Raw genomic sequence first — 19,445 nt, forward strand, 5'->3', positions numbered from 1 at the left:
TACAAGAAAGGAGCAGACCAACATCGGAAGGAAGCCCCCCAATATCAAGTAGGAGATCAAGTCTGGTTATCCACCAAATATCTACCTCTAAAAGGACCACGCACATTCAACCCAAGATACCTTGGTCCCTATTCCATCACTACCATAGTAAATCCAGTAGCGGTCAAGTTGGACTTGCCCCCTCACATGAAGATACATCCGGTCTTCCACATCTCTCTATTAAAACCCGTGCAACCTCAAACCCGACTAACTACATCTCCAAAACATATTCTAGTTGATGGAGAACTCGAGTTTGAAGTCAAAAGCATCCTGGATTCCAAGATCTCCAAATCTAAACTATTTTACCTGATTGACTGGAAAGGCTACGGTCCCCAAGAAAGATCCTGGGAACCTGCAGAATATGTCCACGCGCCTCGTCTAATCAAAAGATTTCATCGAACATTTCCTAACAAGCCCAAACCACCGGAGAAGCCCGGTTTGGGAGGGGCCTTGAGGGGGGGTGCTGTCATGATCTTTGCTTCCAAAAGATCAGGACTTGCCCGACTCCCTTGGAAGCAGACCCATAACCCCGGTTCCGAGTGCCAGCCAGTCCCAATTGGGACCTTTTGGACCCTGTCCTGGCGCCAGTGGCACCAGGCTCATAAAGATGCCCAGTCCCAGCGCTGGAAGCGCCAGGCTCATAATGCTTGGGTGGACTTACCTGCAGCAGACCATGCTGCTTACTTACCTGCCAGTTGAACCCCTGATCCTCTTCTGTTTGGGACTACTTTTCCTGTTGGGTGGGGCAGGAGCCACTCCCTAGGTTCAGAACACTGGAACTCTTCTGGAAAGCAGGAACTCTTTTCTTACCTAGGCGTGGCTGTGGAAGGAGACACCTAAGCACTACAGGAGGCTATTTAAACCACACCCGATGGATGAATCTTGCTTTGCGTTATTCTGCATTCTCTGCAGCAGAACGCTCATCGTGTCTTCTGCTTCTGATCCTGGGCCTAAGGGAACAAAGGCTTACCATCCTGGAATCCAGTCTTCAGCAGCACCTGTAAAGACAAAGAAAGAACAGGTTAGCACTACGGTCTTCAGTGGCAGCGCATCTCTTACCTGGTCCATCGGCTGTCACCAACGCCTCGCGCTGCATTCCGGCATCTGAAAGACAAAGGCTTACCTACTCTTCGCATGCTCCGGAGGTCTTCGCACTGCATTCCGGCATCTGAAAGACAAAAGCTTACCAGCTCTTTGCACGCTCCGGAGGCCTTCGGCGCTGCATCCCGCATCTGAAAGACAAAAGAAGGTGCGTTTAAAGACATTGGGCAACTTTATTACTCACGTGCCATTACTCCTTCCCACACCGAATCCAGTGGGTATTCCAGCACCCTTCAGCTTCTCTAAAGCTCCGAACTTGTACCTGCAAGATAAAAGGGACAGTTAGTGCGCATCGTGAAGCAGGCTACAAGCGCTTACTTACGTGCTTCCAGGCGCTTCTATTCCTCACGCGGGTTCGATCCTCAACTCTCATCAGCCCGCCATCCGCCATCGCCGGAACCCTGCAAAACAAGAGATATCATTACAAAAGACTTTTAAGACATTTGAAGTGCCCAGAACTTACCGTTCGTGCAGTTAACGACGGACAGCAGTCCTCTGAGGTCAAGAGGCCTGCACCCTTATCCAGTGAAGAAACTGGTTACGGCACCCTGCCCCGAGGCAGATGCAGAGCTCGGCGTTCACTTACCTAAGGTGAGGGTGTTAACCTTTGGGGTTCTACAGGAGAAGAGAAAGGGAAGAGGAGAGAGGCACCCAATAACCCCAGTTCATTAATCCCATATTTTCTATCTGCAGACATCTTAATCTTCGAGTCAGGCATACAGTGCACAGAGGTCCAGCCCAAAGAGCCAACCGTGTGCTACACATCACCTTTGAAGATACGGCATTCACCCAGTCAAGACCGGCGCCTCTGCGGGAATCAGGTGAGCGTTACACCTATGGGGTGGAGGATATTTCTTTTATCTATGCTTTGCAATTAGTCTCATGTTTCTCACAGAAGAATTATTTTTTAATGATTAAGGCCCTGATTCAAGGAATTATTTGCACGTAAAATGGGATTTGCGTGCCATTCTGCCCGTAAATCACTGTTTGATGAATCGGGATTTGCGGGCAGAATGGATATATTTGAGCATGTCTAATTTCATGTCAATTCTACATTGTCATTCAAAGTGAAGTACATACATGGCAGAATAAAATTAAACTTTAATTGCTGATAAATTTTTCTACATTAAACTTGGCAATATTTTGGTAAACAAAATAGATACCACATGAAGTCATTGAACATTAATGAGGTTATTTTAATAAACAAGCCCATCCTTCTGTGTGCTTGAAACCTGGGAAATCACTTTGATAAAATCCTGGACTTTTTCATTTATGTTATTTTCTCCAATAAATGTTCTGCAGTCTAATACATTATTGTTTCTCTCGATATGGCAAACACTCAAGAGCCCTGGGCCTTTTTCTTTTTCCATTTGCACAGTTCTGTCTTCCTTGTTGATTTTTCTGCATGTCTTTACCTATAGATGCCACAATATTAGAAATGTGCAATTTACATTTGTGCCTTTCAAGTGTGAAATCAAGCCTTTATGTACGTTTACATGAAGACAGTTCGAGTTTGGTTCTCTGCCGTTTCTTAGCATTGACAAATTAACGGAAGAGCAGGTGTCCCTCAAGCTAGAACCAGGGAGGAGCAAATTTGAACAACAGAAAAAGGCTCTAGTTCTTAGTTATCAAAGAAACTTTTATTTAAGTTTCTTTTTTATGTAGAAAATAAATCATACAATTAATTTAGAAAACATAACACAAAGTCTAAATCCAATGGACAACCCACCATTAGCAGAGAAAAGTTGAAAAATCAAGCAACATTTATATTCTCAAAACATGCAAATCATTTACTCAATCATACCATTCATACCATCAACAACTCATTTGCAATCAATACTAAAATTGCACAAAGCAAACACATAATTCTCAATGTAAGATCTCATGAATCCATTTCTTTTGGCCCAGGAGTGAGGGTACCCAAGAGAATTTTCTAGGACCCTGAAGTTAGCCAGTCTCAACCGGTTTGGACATATAGGGATTTCACCACATCTTCACCAGGGGAATAAACACACAAACATTTTTAAAAAAACAGACAACCCTCCATAAGGGCATCATCCATTGTACCTATATACTAAAAAGCATTATTTACAAAAGACCATACCTAACAATTAATGGTATAGATGTTAAAAAAGTGGCTTGTGGGAGGACAGAAGAGCTTAATAATAAATGAATAATAATTTGGAATTTATATAACACTACAAACCCTCAGGTATCTGAGCATTGCTTATTATTACCCACGGTGTGTGGTGCTCATTTATGGACCTCGGAAGGATGAAAGGCTGAGTTTGGCCCTGCCGGGATTCCAACCTGCGTTAGCAGGCTCTGCACGGATGTCAAAGCGAGCGTCAAAGCGAGTGCTCTACTTGCTGTGCCACTTAACCGGCTGCCTTCTTACAGCCAACACTGTCCCATTGCAAACAGCAAGGTGTGTGTCCCCAAGGGAAGAAAGGAGAAACCAGAGAAAGGGGGAGAGCAACGCTATCTAAACACGTGTCAGTCACAACATGGAACATTAATGAATACCTGAGTGCTCAAAGGGATGTCCCCTGGAAAGACCAGATTAATAGAGTGCATTTGAGTCATTGCAGTCTGAGGATGAATTATCACCTTAGTGCACCATTGCAAAGGAGAGAAGGAAGATGTCCAAAGTGACCATCACCACATTTGGTGATAAGGGATTCTTTACCGATTATAGGTTGGTTGTCCAAGGTGGATGGGTGGATGCAACTAACATCCACGTGGGGATGTTGTTTCTCGATCACTAGGTCCGTCAACACCAAATTGTTGAGTTATTGCAGCCGCCGGGCATAACATATAGGAGCTTTCCAGGGCTAAATTGAAAATAAAAGAAATGAAGAGTGACTGATTTTACAGTCAGAGAGTGGAAGGTGACAATCACTGGTGACAATCACTGATGGCAAAAAATGGCTGGTGCCAAGATGTGATGGCGCTGTGAAGAGGGTGATAATGACTGATGGCAAGGGAGCCTTAAATTTGGGCATAATGTCACTGTGAAGGCTTACCAATGAACTGGTAGTCACACAAGCACCGGTAAGTGGGGAGCCATAATTTGTAACTCGGCTGCATTCACAATGGAGTGATAGCCACTGTGCCACTTAGCATTGACAAGCTAGTCTCTAGAGTTCACTTAAAGGTCTTAGAAATGGTTGCAGACTTTTAAAAATGCACCTTCTTTTACTCTGCAAGGCTTGCAAAATCTCTAGCCCACTCGCATTGGTGAGGCACTTTTATAAAGGGTGAGTACTATTTGCATGGTACTCAATGTGGTTGGTGAGGCTGGGGATTTTTGAAACTGTTATTTGACATTTACTGTTAACAAACATTGTTTATAGTAAATGGAACATAATATTCACTGTGCATAGCTGGCCTTTGGGTGGAAGAATTGCACCAACTATGTAGTGTGCTTATAGTGACATGCACCATTTTACAGAAAGCGTTGGTAAATATGTTGTCCCCTGTCGCCATGGGGCGACTACATTTCTATTAGGGCCAGTATATAAATTAGAGAACTCACCCGGCATGTCTGGGATTTTTAGAATTTCGGAGATCTGCTCTGTTGAATTTTTTTTTCAAGAGCACGCTAATTCATTGACATTTCGCATTTTATAGGGGCACTCTTTTCATCATGCCAGAATGCAAGAAGCACCATCCAATAGGAAGTATACTTTTGATAATGGTGCCTCTCTCGCACTTTCTGTTGTAAGTTCACTTTAGAAAAACATCTGCTCTGCATTTTCTCTGACAATGAAAGGCTTAACCTGGGCATAAGGGGGTTTCTCTCACAAATGTGGTGGTACAGAGGAATGTGGTACTTAAATAAATTAGGATGCTTAGTGAAAATGTCAGCTGCTGTTTCTGGACACTCAGAATAGGCATTTGGAAATCGCTCTGAACCCCCCTTTTAAATTATTCTCTGAGCCACCCTCACCCCAAAAACTGAGGCTGGCTCTTCCACCTTCACTGAAAAAGAACTGTGGGGTGGGGAAAATGGATGATTTGGTAATCACTTAATTGCTGACCAGTAATCCTTTGTATTCAACATCCAACTCCTCCTCACAGTCTGCACACGCCACCCTTATTCACCTCTTAAAGTCTGGCATCACCCTGCATTTGGAGTTACAACTTTGATAGATAGTAGTCAGTGGTAGAAGTGTACCGAAAAAAGTAGTGGACCTGTGGTCTCGGCAGGGGAGAGGGTAGATGGAAGCCTAGTGCAACATGTGGCTAGTGTTGTGGCTGGGGCATTGCAACAGTCTAAGTGACTAGTCACTAAGGCTCCTACTACAACTTTACACTTGCACAGGGACACGAATGGACAAATCCTATGCATACAATGGTGAATAGGGTCGTAAAAAGCAGAGGAATGGTAAACAGAAAAAAATAAAAGTAGTGGAACACTGCTCCCGGCCGTTCCTGCTCACTTCGATCACTGATAGTAGTGGAGGACCGAGGAGGGATTTAGTCTTGTGCGTATACCTGAGGAGAGGGAGGAACCTTTTGAAAGGGATGTGTAAATCGGTGCCTATCTCCAGATTGTGTACCACCCTTGTTTAAGTAAGGACTCCAAGGGGCAGAGTTGTACTTGGTGTTAGAATAGTGGCAAGTCATCGAGTCCTTCCCAATAGGTGGAACAGAGCCCCAGGATGTTAGGGCCAACCCAGTGCTGAAAATAAAAAAAATGGTACACAAAATGCGTGTGCTTCAATTTGTCTTCAACAACAGATGTAAGCACAACCATGGGTCTCTCAATCCTTATAGCTAAGAGGGCTACAATCAGTGGCTCTGCAGATGTTTGGACTACAACTCCCATGATCTCGCATACCATTGCCTAATCTGGCTAGGACTGATGAGAGTTGAGTTCCAAAACATCTGGAGAGCCAAAAGTTGCAGACCCCTGTTTAAGATTCACTGTGGCTATGGCAAACCAGCTAGAGGAGTCCCTGACTGGCTCGCCTGGAACTTGTGAGTGGCGGTGTGGCATGGGCAAGAGACTTGCCAATCTCTGGGCCTGATTCATACAGATTTGCACTGGAGCTAATCAGGAGGGGCCAGCGAGTATCTCTGTTTCGCACCACTTACCACATGCCTGTTCAACAGATTCTAAAACTGGAGCAGATCTCCCCAGAGCGCCTTTGAGGCGCTTGCATGCAAACGCAGTTCTCTTGCAAAGGTTTGCTCCAGGAATCTCACGATTTGCACCAGTTTGAAGCATTGTGAATCAGGAACAAGGCAGCAGGTACCTATCACAGATGCTTACAAACATCTACTCTGCACCAATTCAATGTATTTACAAATGGTGGCATTCCCTGAAGGGCTCGCCTACTGTCAAGTGTATATTTATATATACACCTTTCTAATTTGTGAAACTGCTAGCGCTTTCTCGAACAGGGCAATTCGCAGCGAGAGTGTCACTTACATGTCATGTGGATGGAGCGGACCGCAAATGGAATTTAAAGCCAGAGTTCCACACGCACATGTTTTGGTTCTGCATTCACTGTGCTCCCCCCACACAACCTCTTCCCCCCACCCCTCCACCCCCCACCCCTGCGCCTCCCTCCGTCCACCTTGCAGGGAACTCTAGCGCGAGTTTGAGGAAGTGTCAGTGGGGCGCCGTGAGTGTGAACGCGGCTGATGTGTGCGAGGCACGGCGGGGGCAGTGCTTCCCGTTCACACGCGAGCACCCACACATGGGGGCGCTTGGTCCAGCGGCTCGCGTTCAGCAGGGGGCGTCCTCGTCAGCATGTGCCCTTCGCGCTAACACGAACCCTCCCCAGCCCTCCTCCCCCCCGCCCCTCCTTCGCTTCGCAGCACTTACAGTTCCTTTCCTTCTGCTTTCCTTCCTGCAGGTTTCCTTGCGACAAAAGCCGGACAAGAAATCCCGAGGTACGTCATGTCGCCCCTCTTCCTTGGCGTTGCTTTTTTTGGGGGAGGGCGCAGGGGCTACCCGTTCGTCCGTGGTGCTGGCTGGGCGTAGTGTCATGCTTGGTAGTTAATGCCGCCAGTACGCCTTATTGTGGGTTTTTATTGGTGGGAAAACTGACAAGGGTAGGAGTGCGGAGAATGACAGAGAAACTTGAGGAAAAAATAATAAATTCGAAGGGCAAGGTGGGGGAGGAGGGCACGAGATGAAGTGGGTGGGGGTGCGTTGGTGCGAAAGGGCACGGTTGTCAGCAGAGAGTGCGATAAAGGACCTGTGACAGAAGATGTGCAGATTAAATGAGAAGAACCGACCAGAGGGTGGGATAGAGAGACATTTAATACGACTGTCTCTCTAGAAACACACGCTGCTATCATTATCCTCTGCCCGCGCGCTGCATCTCTGAGCAATGCGCAGAGCAAGTGAGCTTTTTAGTTTGTCATTTGCTGGTGAGAGAGACATCAGTGGGGGGCACCTGTGGTCGCTGGATGAGCTGGGGCATTTGTTGGCAGTGGGTCGCTTGCAGGGAAACGCCACTCTGTGTTTACAGTCAGGGTATACCGAAATTCGACTACGAGTAAGTATTCAGCCGAATTCCGGCTGCAAATGAGATATTCGGCTTCGGCCGAATGCTTAATTATCATGGGAAGGCAAATAGTTTTGCCTACAAAATACATTAATTACTGGTTTGAATGGGTCCCTGTAATCATTTGGGAATGTCATGTTTATCCTTTAAAAGGATCAGTAAACAAATGCTGCTGTCACTTTTTTGACTTTACAGCGCGCTCAATGTTCGCAGAATGTGGCGCGCTGTTATTAGAGCGACAGGAGTCTTGACAAGAATCACACGTTTAGGGCAGGGGAGCTGAGATTAGAAGGTATTGTATGAAATTACCTAATACCAAAGGTTCGACCCCCCAAAAGTCCGACCCCCAATTTTCTGCATATATATATGTGGGGGGTAAAGTGAATATAAATATATAGGGGTAAGGTGGGGGACTGTGGGGGGTCTCCCCCCACATATATATTTGCGGAAAAATTGAGGAAAAAAAACGGACTTTTGGAGGTCGGACTTTTGTATTCGGTAATTTCATGCAGATTTGATTAGAATGCGCCTGGTTTGGAGTCGCTGTCCGCAAATGTGTCTTGGCGCCCCGCAGGTGTCAAGAACAGCTTCAAGGCAGAGGAAGGCTAACGGTGCTGGCACTGGCTTCAGACAGTTTCCGAAAACGTTTCTAGAACACATGGCAATGTCGTCCCTTAGGGGTTCTTGGTTTTTGTGAAGCGTGTTTTGCCTCATGCTCTTGGACCGTTCTCTCTAATGGGGAAGTTTCTTGGCCGTGCAGGCAGCATTTTCTCGATGAGCCGTCGCAGGATTTCGTGTAAGGACCTGGGGCATGCTGACTGCCAGGGCTGGCTCTACAAGAAGAAGGAGAAGGGAGCTTTTCTGGGCAACAAATGGAAGAAGTTCTGGGCTGTGATGAAGGAGTCGTCGCTCTACTGGTACACCAGCCAGATGGTGAGTACTCCCTTTCACAGGGGAATGCTACTTACCTGCACGTGTTCAAATGTACAATGTGGGGTAACTACATTTGTGATGTGCAGGGCAGCCATTCCTCTCAGCAATTCAGGACGACACCTGCGGATCTCTTTTACTGTATCTACAGCCGCCATTTGAGATTTTGGACATGGGGCAATAGATTTCTTGTAAAATCTGCAAGGGGCATTCTAATGTTTCAATAATAACCGAAACCAGCATAACCATGTGTGTGCCAATGCCCACTTTCAAGGTTCCACTACAATCCCCAGGGATTTTGTTCATACCAGTTCAGTGAATATTCAAAACCACATGAGCCACCAACCAAATCCATTACAAATAATGTCCACCTGCTCAGTTGGAGTTTACACCTGATGTATTCTGAGTGACGGAGGGTTTACCTGTCACCCAGTGCCAAGTTGGTTACTGACTTTATACAACCCAGCCACCAATTTCCCAGGTCTGAACCAGAGGTCAAAGTGAGCGGGAACTAAAGGGTACTACGTTCCCTTACTTTTTAGGGAAGCCTGTCATCGTTCCCTTACTGACTTTATACCACTCAGAGTACCTACCGTTCCATGACGGTAGGGAAGGGCACCTATTTTAACTTCTCCTCTGCTCGGGATGAGAACATGGGCCCTGCTGGTAACAATCCAGTGTCACATCTCATTGCGCTGGTGCTGGATTGGCTTTGTTTATTTCAATAGACTGCTTGGGACATAAAGCCCTTTCCCAAGCAGGTAAAAATCCGAGCCTGTTAGCGGTCTGCACATTTCTTTAGGCGCAGGGGTGTTTGCAGGTAATGGGAGGGAGGAGGGTGGCTGTAGACAAGAGCATGTCCCTTAAGAGGTGCCAATGATGGGTGAAGGGAGGCTGCATAAAGCTGCATGCCCAGGGGGACAATGACCCACTTATGGTGGTCATTTGAATGCATTTTCTTTCACTGCGTTTTCTTCAGTCGTGCGAGACGGTTGTAAAGCACATCATTATATGGGGGAGTGGAGGAAAGGAAGGACCCAGGTATGGGGCTTGAATGGGGTTTGACAGTGAGTATGGGGGTGTGGAGTAGAAAAGGGGGCGGGGCAGAAAAGGGGGCGGGGAACAGGGAATATCCTTCCACTAATACTTTTTTTTTTATACTTCGACCACTGGCCAGAATATACCTTAAATCAACCAAATGCACACTAAGAGTTGCAGTCTGGGTTTACTTTAATTAAACAAAATGTAATGAAGACGTAGATACCAGTGATTTATGCAAGGCAAGGAGAGTCCTGGAAAAGTTGTGTCCTGTCATCTGGTGTCATTTTTTCATGCGGCTCACTAGTCGCCTGCAACTCCAAGGGCCATATTCTCTGAACTAAAAAAGTGCGCAAATCTGAGATGCGCCACAAATGCGCCAGAAATAGATGCGCCTCATTTACAGAAATGCACATTTCAGAGAGAATCCAGAGCGTAAAATGTGCGCGAAAGATGCACAAAGTTGATGGAAAGCATGCAAATACACCAAATTAAGCATGCGCAGGAGGCGTGACCACGGAAAGTGAGCAAAGATGCTGCTTTCACCATGTGGAGCAAGTGGCCCAGAAAAGAGTGCAACTGCTTTGTCCACCCAAAGAAGCACACATTGCACCCCAGTTCCAACCAACACCACAGTAAAAAAGCACATCACAGATAGACAGGTACACATTTCCAAAATGGCCATTGCAGAAGGCGTCATGGGGCTGCACCGACTGATGAAGAGGGAAATGGCATATGGGAGATCACCATCGTTCAACTGGCTGATGAAGAGGTCGCCCAGAATTAACGCTTCCCACCCCATATCAAACTGGAGATGGTGAGTCAGTGAGAGGGGTCCCTTACCACACCCACAATGCAAGCTCATGCCATACCACCGCTACGCAAGTTACCAACAGCCTTGCACAGGACCAGTGGCGTCACAGTGGTGATATACTCCTCACAGTCATGGGCAGTTCGCAAGGTCTTTGATGTGATCCTTATACGTTCCAGGCTATATGTAGGCATGCCCCATTATACATATTACCAGGGCACTAAGGGGATTTTACGACACAACTGGCTACTGTGCATTTGATTTCACCCACATGGCCCCCGTAGCCCTGGAGGCATAAAATACTTGCCCAGAAACAGGAGACACTGGCATGTTCAGATCCTGTGCGATGCACACAGCACAATGAGTGTATGAGGGTATGATGTGATATTTATAACGCGCTTAATACCCAGAGCTTTCTAAGCGCGAACCTGGGGAGCGAACCTGTGTTGCTCCGTGTCGTCTTGTTTCCAAGGCGAGCACATTGCCACTGAGCTATCCTCCCAAGACAGGAATCATGAATGTGAATGGTAACTATCATAGAGCTACATGCAACAGCTACATCTATGGGCACTTCGCAATCGCACAACAGTATGAGGCAGGACAGCACCCCGATAGACCTTTGCCACTTGATCAGGCCACTAGTCAGTGAGTGCACATGGCATGCACGTGTCCTTATGGGCGCTCTGGCAATACATGTTAAACATGTGTATCTCGCCAGATACACCATTAAATGCCCACTTATCCGTGCATCTTTTGAGCAACAATTTGCACACTTGCACTCCGGGCATTGTTTGTAGGTTTCTTTGTGAATACGTGCAGCGCAATGTGATGCACAATGGCTCACTTGCATCTTTGCGCCATTGCACACCTTATTGAGTTGAGCATGTTTGTGAGAATCTGTCCCCAATTATTTTTTAAGAATTCAAGGAAGCACACGCAGCTTCTTATGCACAGTTCTTATGCACAGCCCAGATATGAGGGCTAGACTGTCCCTAAGCGCTTCCAATATTTCTAGAGGACTGAACCGATGCACAGGGAAATATATGGTGTGCACAAGATCACAGAGTATGATCACAGAGAAAGCCTGATTAAACATTAGGTGTCATTTTCCCACAGCCAGCAATTTACCACCAAAGGCAGATGTCTTGCTTCAGGGACCCAGCAGGCTGCCTCACTGATGCACAGGGAAACATATGGTGTGTGCAAGATCACAGAGTATGATCACAGAGAAAGTCTGATTAAACATTAGGCGTCATTTTCCCACAGTCAGCAATTTACCACCACAAGCAGATGTCTTGCTCCAGGGACCCAGTAGGCTACCTCACTGCCAGCTGCTCTGTTTAGGTTGCAGATGAAGATGGTCCTTGTGTAAGGGGGAACCTGAGTACCCCTTTCCCTCCAAGGAAACCATATACATACCCACCCCACAAATATGGGTACCAACTCAGCCTCCATTCCTCAGATAAACACGAAAGCTACCACCCCCGCCCCTTTATATTGTGCCCCTCTTACAGTGGGCTCAGTACTTCTAACAGATATGCATTCCAACCCTGTCCCCAACTCCCCCAAAAGTGAAAATATGCAGCTTGCACAGTAAAGAAGGCTCTTGCAGGTGGGGGTGCTGCACCCCCATCCTCTGTCACATAGCACAGTTTCCAAGTGAACACTTCTTCATGTGATAACCCTGCCACGCAGGCCCTAGGCCATTAGGTTTCCTTTATCCAGTCTCAGAATTTTAGTAAAAATGGGATATTTTTGCATCAAGGGATGTGTAGGCCCCTATCGATGACAGCCTACAAGTCCCAGTGTCCAAAGAGCTGTTGGCTTAAAAGCCAGGGCTGGAAGAAGGCTGCCTTCATGACATGGGCTGTAACCTCCTGAATCTGGTGTGCTTGTCTGTTATGTGTGCTTGGGATGGTTCTGAGTGAGCAGGCCTACCAGGTTTCACTTTTTCCTGTGGGACTTTGGCCCGTTATTTCCGAGCTGAGGTATCTTTCGGTGGCAGGATCCGGTTGAGTGAGGCTTTTGCTTGACGACTGTCTCGGTTTGTGGGCATGAGCTGTTTCTTTGTTCGGGAGGCGAGTAATCCCGACAACTGCTCTGCCAGGCTTTGTTATTTGCCATGTAATCTGGGCGCAGCAGGAAAGGGCTGCCCGTTTGTAAACATCCCATAGGATTCTGCCCGGGTTCCATATTCCTGATTTTCCGCAGTGCAGCATTTTCCAGGGGAAAAATGTGTGGGAACTGATAGCAGCCTTTCCAGCTCCAAAGGAAGATCCGTGGATGACAGGGGGGGGGTGTAGCTGATTCTAGACGCGCTCCCCCCACCCCCAGTAGCCTAAAAATGACTCATCACAGATGCAGCCACACATATTTTGCAGGCGAGCATCTCTGTTTTCATTATTCACTTAATATCCCCGATGTTTGCTTTCTTTTTTAACTTTAGTTCTGTGCTTCGTTACCTTCGAGTGTAATTCACGCATTATAATAATAATCATAATAAATAAATAAATAATATGCACCGCCTCGAAATCCATCGGCCCAATGCGGGGCCTAAAGCCAATGCATCACTCTGGGTGGTGGGACGTTCGGGTGCCCACCCCCTCACACACATTTTGCACCTCCTTTTGTGTTGTTCCACCCCCTCATAAGGCCCTGGAAGCAGGGGAGTGCGCTACTGTAGCCTTGCCGGCCAGATACCGAAGTCTGGCGCACAATGTCTACGTGAAAAAGTCACATTTAAAATGTGAATGGTGACAATGTTGAATAATAATTATGAATCCCAACATTGTGTATGACTATCTCCTATATTAAACGTACTACACACTCGGAAATGAGATATTGTGGCAGTAAGACCAAGGCCGCGGGCCAATTCAACCCCAGGTAATGCCCCCGGGGGTATTACCGTGGGCAGTATTGGGCCGCTGCCTCGGGTCCTATAGCCATTAGTACCCCGGCCCGTTAGACCAGGGTATTAATGGCATTTTTTTCTGTTTCGAAACGCAAATGCCCGCTGGGAAAGGGAAAACGTAGTCTGTTTTCCCTTTCCATGGCGGCCATCGGGAGCGGACGCGCTCGGAACAGAAGTGTTCCCAGCGCGTTCGCTCCTGAGAAAATGAAAAAAGAAGGTAAGTGGGGTTGGGAGGGCAGGGAAGGGCTAGTTTGCAGGGGAAGGGGAGTGGGGGAGAAAAAAAAAGTCCCCAAGTCCCCAGCGGGGGACAGAGGCAGCTTCCAGCATTGGGGAGGCTCGGAGCGGGTAATTGCCCTGTTTCGAGCTTCCTCATTCGCTAAGGGGCCAGTGGAATATCATCAGCTGTAAATACCACCTGATTATATGTGGAATACCGCCTGAACAGACTACCAATTTTTACCTCCATCTTATCCCGGGTGGTAAAAAATGTAGATGTCCGTGGAGGTTAAAAGCAGTTGTTTCCAGTTATAAAGGGAAGCACAAGAAAACGAGAGCACCCAAAGAACTTCTGCTTTGGGACCTAGAAAGCGGGTAAAAAAGGCATATCGATGCCCACCTTCTCATGCCCTTTGCCAAGTAATGTAGAGAAAGTCGCCTTCAAATTGAGGATGGAAATGGTTAAAACCTTTTTTTACATACTGCATTCGGATGCACTGAAAAACAGCTGGCAGTATTTAAATAAAGCTGCATCCATTGCCACCATAACATGGACAATCCTGAATGTGATGACACTTGAAATTACCATTTGTGTTAACTGTATTCAGCGTCGGTGGCAATACTAACCTATGCCCATCAAACCTCTACCTGAAAAAACATCTCCATGGGAGGGGTGGGTGATTTGAGGGCGTAACCACCTAGTATTCTCCTTACCTTGCACTAACACATAGCCAACACAATAATAACCATCTACATCACAACTCTCTACATTTTACAAAGCTTTTCAAAACAAACTAATTAATTTCCTTCCCGCACATTACTACTGAAACTGCTGTCCATTTAGTTTTTGTTTTTAAAATCGACATTGTTGTTCAGTTAACATATTCAGACTGAAAGTTTTACATTGTTCTACATTTTCCACGATTCACAATTTTTCTTTGTGAGTTTGAGTTGTTACCGACCATACCAGCCCACAGTGGTGACATTAAAAGACAACACCCAAGTGATGTTCTCTATGGATCACTGTGAAACACTTGGACATGACTCAGAACTTCCACCAGCATCTTCCCAGGAGCTGTGAAGAGACTGAAATGCGACATCACACAGTGTTACATATTTACAATGTAATTGTGGTGTATCTTGAAGCTTTGAATATTTACATTGTTTGTGTAGTGCATCGCATTTTTACATATTCATATTTTGTGTATGGTGCATCTTACAGTGCTACATATTTAGATTGTTGATGTGGTGCATCTTGCAGTGTTACATAGTTATATTGTTGGTGTGGCACGTCTCGCAGTGTTACATATTTACATTCTTAGTGTGGCGCATAGCACAGTATTACATATTTTCATTGTTGTGATGGGTTGCAGACTGTTACATATTTACAATATTATTTTGGCGCATTTCGCAGTGTTAGATATTTACTTTGTTTGGGTGGGGAATCGAATAACATAATTACATTGTTGTGGTGCACCTCACAGTGTTACATATTTACATTGTTAGTGTGGCGCATCTCGCAATGCTACATATTGACGTTGTGGTGCAGCTCACAGTCTTACTTATTTACATTGTCAGTTGGCGCATCTTGCAATGTCACATATTTAAATTTTCGTTGTGATGCAGCTCACAGTGTTACATATTTACACTGGTAGTCTGGTGCATTGCGCAGTGTTAAATATTTACATTTTTGGTATGGTTTTTCGCAGTGTTACAAACTAACATTGTGTGATGAGTCTCACAGTGTTACATATTTAAAATGTTATTGTGGCACATCTTGTAGCATTACATATTTACATTGTTGTGCTGCATCTCACAATGTTACATTTTTACATTTGTTTAGTGGTGCATCTTGCAGTGCTATATATTTACAATGTTATTTTGGCACATATGGCAGTCTTATTATATTGACATTTTGGTTGTGGTGCAGTTCACAGTTTTCAAATATTTATACTGATATCGTGGGGTGTTGCACAGTGTTACATATTTACATTTTTGGTATGGTTCATCTCACATTGTTACATATTAATATTTCCGCTGTTATGAGTCTCACAGTGTTACATATTTAATGTTATTTTGGAGTTACATATTTACATTGTGTGGTGCATCGAACAATGGTATATTTACATTGTTGTGGTGCATCTCACAGTGTTACATATTTATTTTGTTGGTGTGACGCATCTCGCAGTGTTACATATCGACGTTGTGGTGGTGCAGTTCACAGTATTAAATGTTTACCTTGTTATTGTGGCACATCTCACTGTGTTACATATTTACAGTGTTGGTATGATGCATCTCACAGTGTTAGATATTTACATAATATGTGTGGGGCATCACACAATTACATATTTACATTGTTTTGGTGCATCTCACAATGTTAAATAGTTACATTGTTGGTGTGGCACACCTCATAATGTTACACATTTACATTAGCTCACAGTGTTACATATTTACATTGTTAGTGTGTCACATCTCACAGTGTTAGATATTTACCTCGTTAGAGTGGCTCATCTTGTTGTGTTACATATTTACATTCTTAGTGTGGCGCATCTCACTATGATGCATATTTACATTGTTAGTGTGGCGCATCTTGCAATGTTACATATTCACATTGTTGTGGTGCAGTTCACAGTGTTACATAGCTACATTGTTGATGTGGCACATCTCGCAGTGTCACGTGTTTACATTGTAATTGTGGCACATCTCGCAGTCCTTCATATTTACATTTTTGGCATAGTGCATCTCACAGTGTTACATATTTACATTTTTAGTATGGTTCATCTCACATTGTTACATATTACTATTTCTGCTGTTATGAGTCTCACAGTGTTACATATTTAATGTTATTTTGGAGTTACATATTTACATTGTGTGGTGCATCAGACAATGACATTTTTACATTGTTGTGGTGTATCTCACTGTGTTACATATTTACATTGTTGGTGTGATGCATCTCACAGTGTTAGATATTTACATAATATGTGTGGGGCATCAAACAATTACATATTTACATTGTTTTGGTGCATCTCACAATGTTAAATAGTTACATTGTTGGTGTGGCACATCTCGTAATGTTACACATTTACATTAAAAACAAAACACAAACCGACTGTTGCCAGCCGGTAACCCTGTGCTGCACTCCTAACGAGAACTAGTCCCAAGTGGTAGTTTTGCCTTGCAGAAACCAAAGGTCAAAAACTCCCTGCTGGGAGTATTTGTTCTACAAGGGTTGATCTCAACAACATTCAAAGCGGTATGCTCGGCTTTATCTAATGTTCAAATTGCAAACTGGGTACATAAGGCTCTGTCAATCTGTAAAACTACAGACAAGAATAAATCTAGCTGAGAACAGACAGATATGAGACAGACCCAATTGACATTATATCAACACATAATCAGATTTAATTTACATAACACTGTTACCTTAATTCAATTCGCAAATTGATTCATTCAGGTCAATTAACAATTCAATAACAAGAAACAGAAAAGCAATTGAGCTGAGAAAATCCTCAAACAAATCATGTTTAGTACAGATAACAAAAGTAAAGTAAAGTAAACTTTGACTCAACAAAGCTAATAAGATAATTCATATGCAGGGTGGTCACCACATTTGTGTTTCCCTGCTTCTGAGCAGTCACATTCACTCTGCTCAGAGATTTCCTAAAGACGCTCCTATTAAGTAATCAGTGCCAATGCGTTTCGGATTATTAGAAATCCATCTTCAGGGCAGGACGTGTTTTAGTTTCAACAAAATTCGGTTGGAATTCCTACAAAGTATAAAGATACTCTAATTAGATCTTTAGAAAGTTTATTAGACTCAGCAGGTAACTCTCATGAATGGAGGTACACTGACCTGCTTTTCCTGGTAAACAGAGACGATTCATAATCACCTGTAAGGTTAAAGTGACATAACTTACAATTTGTAAGTGTTTGATCCTAGGCGCAGAGTCATACTCTAGAGTGCTATTGAAGTAATTCATATTTACTCACCCGGTCAAAAGACCCAAATGTCTCGCCGGGTGCAGTGGCAGTATCGAGCTGTGACTCCCAATATGGGCAACTGGAGGCAAGGAGAGAGAAGGGGTGATATTAATTCATGCACACTCGGGCCAAGAGGCTATGTGAGTCTGCAGCTTTCGTTTGAGTTGTTTAAGGTTAGTTTCATAAACAGTGCCAGTTACACATAGAGACTATTTTCATGATTCTGCAGTTGAGCTCATAAAATGTCGGAACGCGCATCCATTTCTTTACAACTTGCTAGAAGAGAATCGCCCTCGGTACACCAAACAAAGCAGCCCGTCACAAGGACGCACTGCACAACTTTCCCAAGCAAAATAGGTTGCCATGGGAGCGGCGCTCTAGCACTCTAGAGTATGACTCTGCGCCTAGGATCAAACACTTACAAATTGTAAGTTATGTCACTTTAACCTTACAGGTGATTATGAATAGTCTCCGTTTACCAGGAAAAGCAGGCCAGTGTACCTCCATTAATGAGAGTTACCTGCTGCGTCTTTTAAACTTTCTAACGATCGAATTAGAGTATCTTTATACTTTGTAGGAATTCCAACCGAATTTTGTTGAAACTAAAACACATCCTGCCCTGAAGATGGATTTCTAATAATCCGAAACGCTTTGGCACTGATTACTTAATAGGAGTGTCTTTAGGAAATCTCTGAGTAGAGTGAATGTGACTGCTCAGAAGCAGGGAAACACAAATGTGGTGACCACCCTGCATATGAATTATCTTATTAGCTTTGTTGAGTCAAAGTTTACTTTACTTTTGTTATCTGTACTAAACATGATTTGTTTGAGCATTTTATCAGCTCAATTGCTTTTCTGTTTCTTGTTATTGAATTGTTAATTGACCTGAATGAATCAATTTGCAAATTGAATTAAGGTAACAGTGTTATGTAAATTAAATCTGATTATGTGTTGATATAATGTCAAATGGGTCTGTCTCATATCTGTCTGTTCTCAGCTATATTTATTCTTGTCTGTAGTTTTACAGATTGACAGAGCCTTATGTGCCCAGTTTGCAATTTGAACATTAGATAAAGCCGAGCGTACCGCTTTGAATGTTGTTGAGATCAACCCTTGTAGAACGAATACTCCGAGCAGGGAGTTTTTGACCTTTGGTTTCTGCAAGGTGAAACTATCACTTGGGACTAGTTCCCAGTAGGAGTGCAGTACAGGGTTACCGGCTGGCAACGGTCGGTTTGTGTTTTATTTTTCAGTATTTTGAATCTCGAGTGGCCTCGAGTTTTCTCCCTGCTGCACCTGAAGCATTATATACTTAAATTATACACATACTCAAGACCCGTTGGGGTTATTTACTTTACTGTGAATTTCAATTATATTTTGGAGTGTCTCTCAACCCATTTTTCTTTTCTTCAACACATTTACATTAACTCACAGTGTTACATATCTACATTGTTAGTGTGTCACATCTCAGAGTGTTAGATATTTACATCGTTAGAGTGACTCATCTTGTTGTGTTACATATTTGCATTGTTAGTGTGAAGCATCTTGCAATGTTACATATTGACATTGTTGTGGTGCAGTTCACAGTGATACATAGCTACATTGTAATTGTGGCACATCTCGCAGTCCTACATATTTACATTTTTGGCATGGTGCATCTCACAGTGTTATGTATTTACATTGTTGATGTGGCACATAGCACAGCGTCACATATTTACATAGTTGGTGTGGTGCATCTCACAGTGTTGCATAATATTTTGTTAAGATATTTCAGCTGGTTGAGGGCTCACTACTGCAATCTTTATGTGATCTTCAGGTCGCAAATTTGAATCTGGCCAAGGCTAACTCAGACGTTCATCTTCCCAAGGACGATAAATGAGTAATAACTTTG

At 44.2% G+C, this 19,445-nt stretch overlaps 1 protein-coding gene and 1 long non-coding RNA gene across 3 annotated transcripts in view; one reads left to right on the top strand and one right to left on the bottom strand.

The window, feature by feature from the left end:
• The window catches only part of LOC138467604 (uncharacterized), a 142,808-nt gene extending 135,337 nt beyond the window's left edge, over positions 1 to 7,471 (bottom strand). For both annotated transcript variants that reach the window (XR_011268121.1, XR_011268120.1), the window contains exon 1: positions 6,980 to 7,471. This is a non-coding gene — a long non-coding RNA (uncharacterized lncRNA). The remainder of the gene's footprint in view (positions 1 to 6,979) is intronic.
• CNKSR3 (CNKSR family member 3) overlaps positions 1 to 19,445 on the top strand; it is a 1,181,575-nt gene that overhangs the window by 779,042 nt on the left and 383,088 nt on the right. Inside the window, exon 17 of the mRNA XM_069607750.1 lies at positions 8,432 to 8,600. Coding sequence (XP_069463851.1) covers positions 8,432 to 8,600 — 169 coding nt within the window. The remainder of the gene's footprint in view (positions 1 to 8,431; positions 8,601 to 19,445) is intronic.

This window comes from Ambystoma mexicanum, chromosome 4q (assembly GCF_040938575.1).
Source record: "Ambystoma mexicanum isolate Mex_15411 chromosome 4q, UKY_AmexF1_1, whole genome shotgun sequence".
Classification (NCBI taxonomy): domain Eukaryota; kingdom Metazoa; phylum Chordata; class Amphibia; order Caudata; family Ambystomatidae; genus Ambystoma; species Ambystoma mexicanum.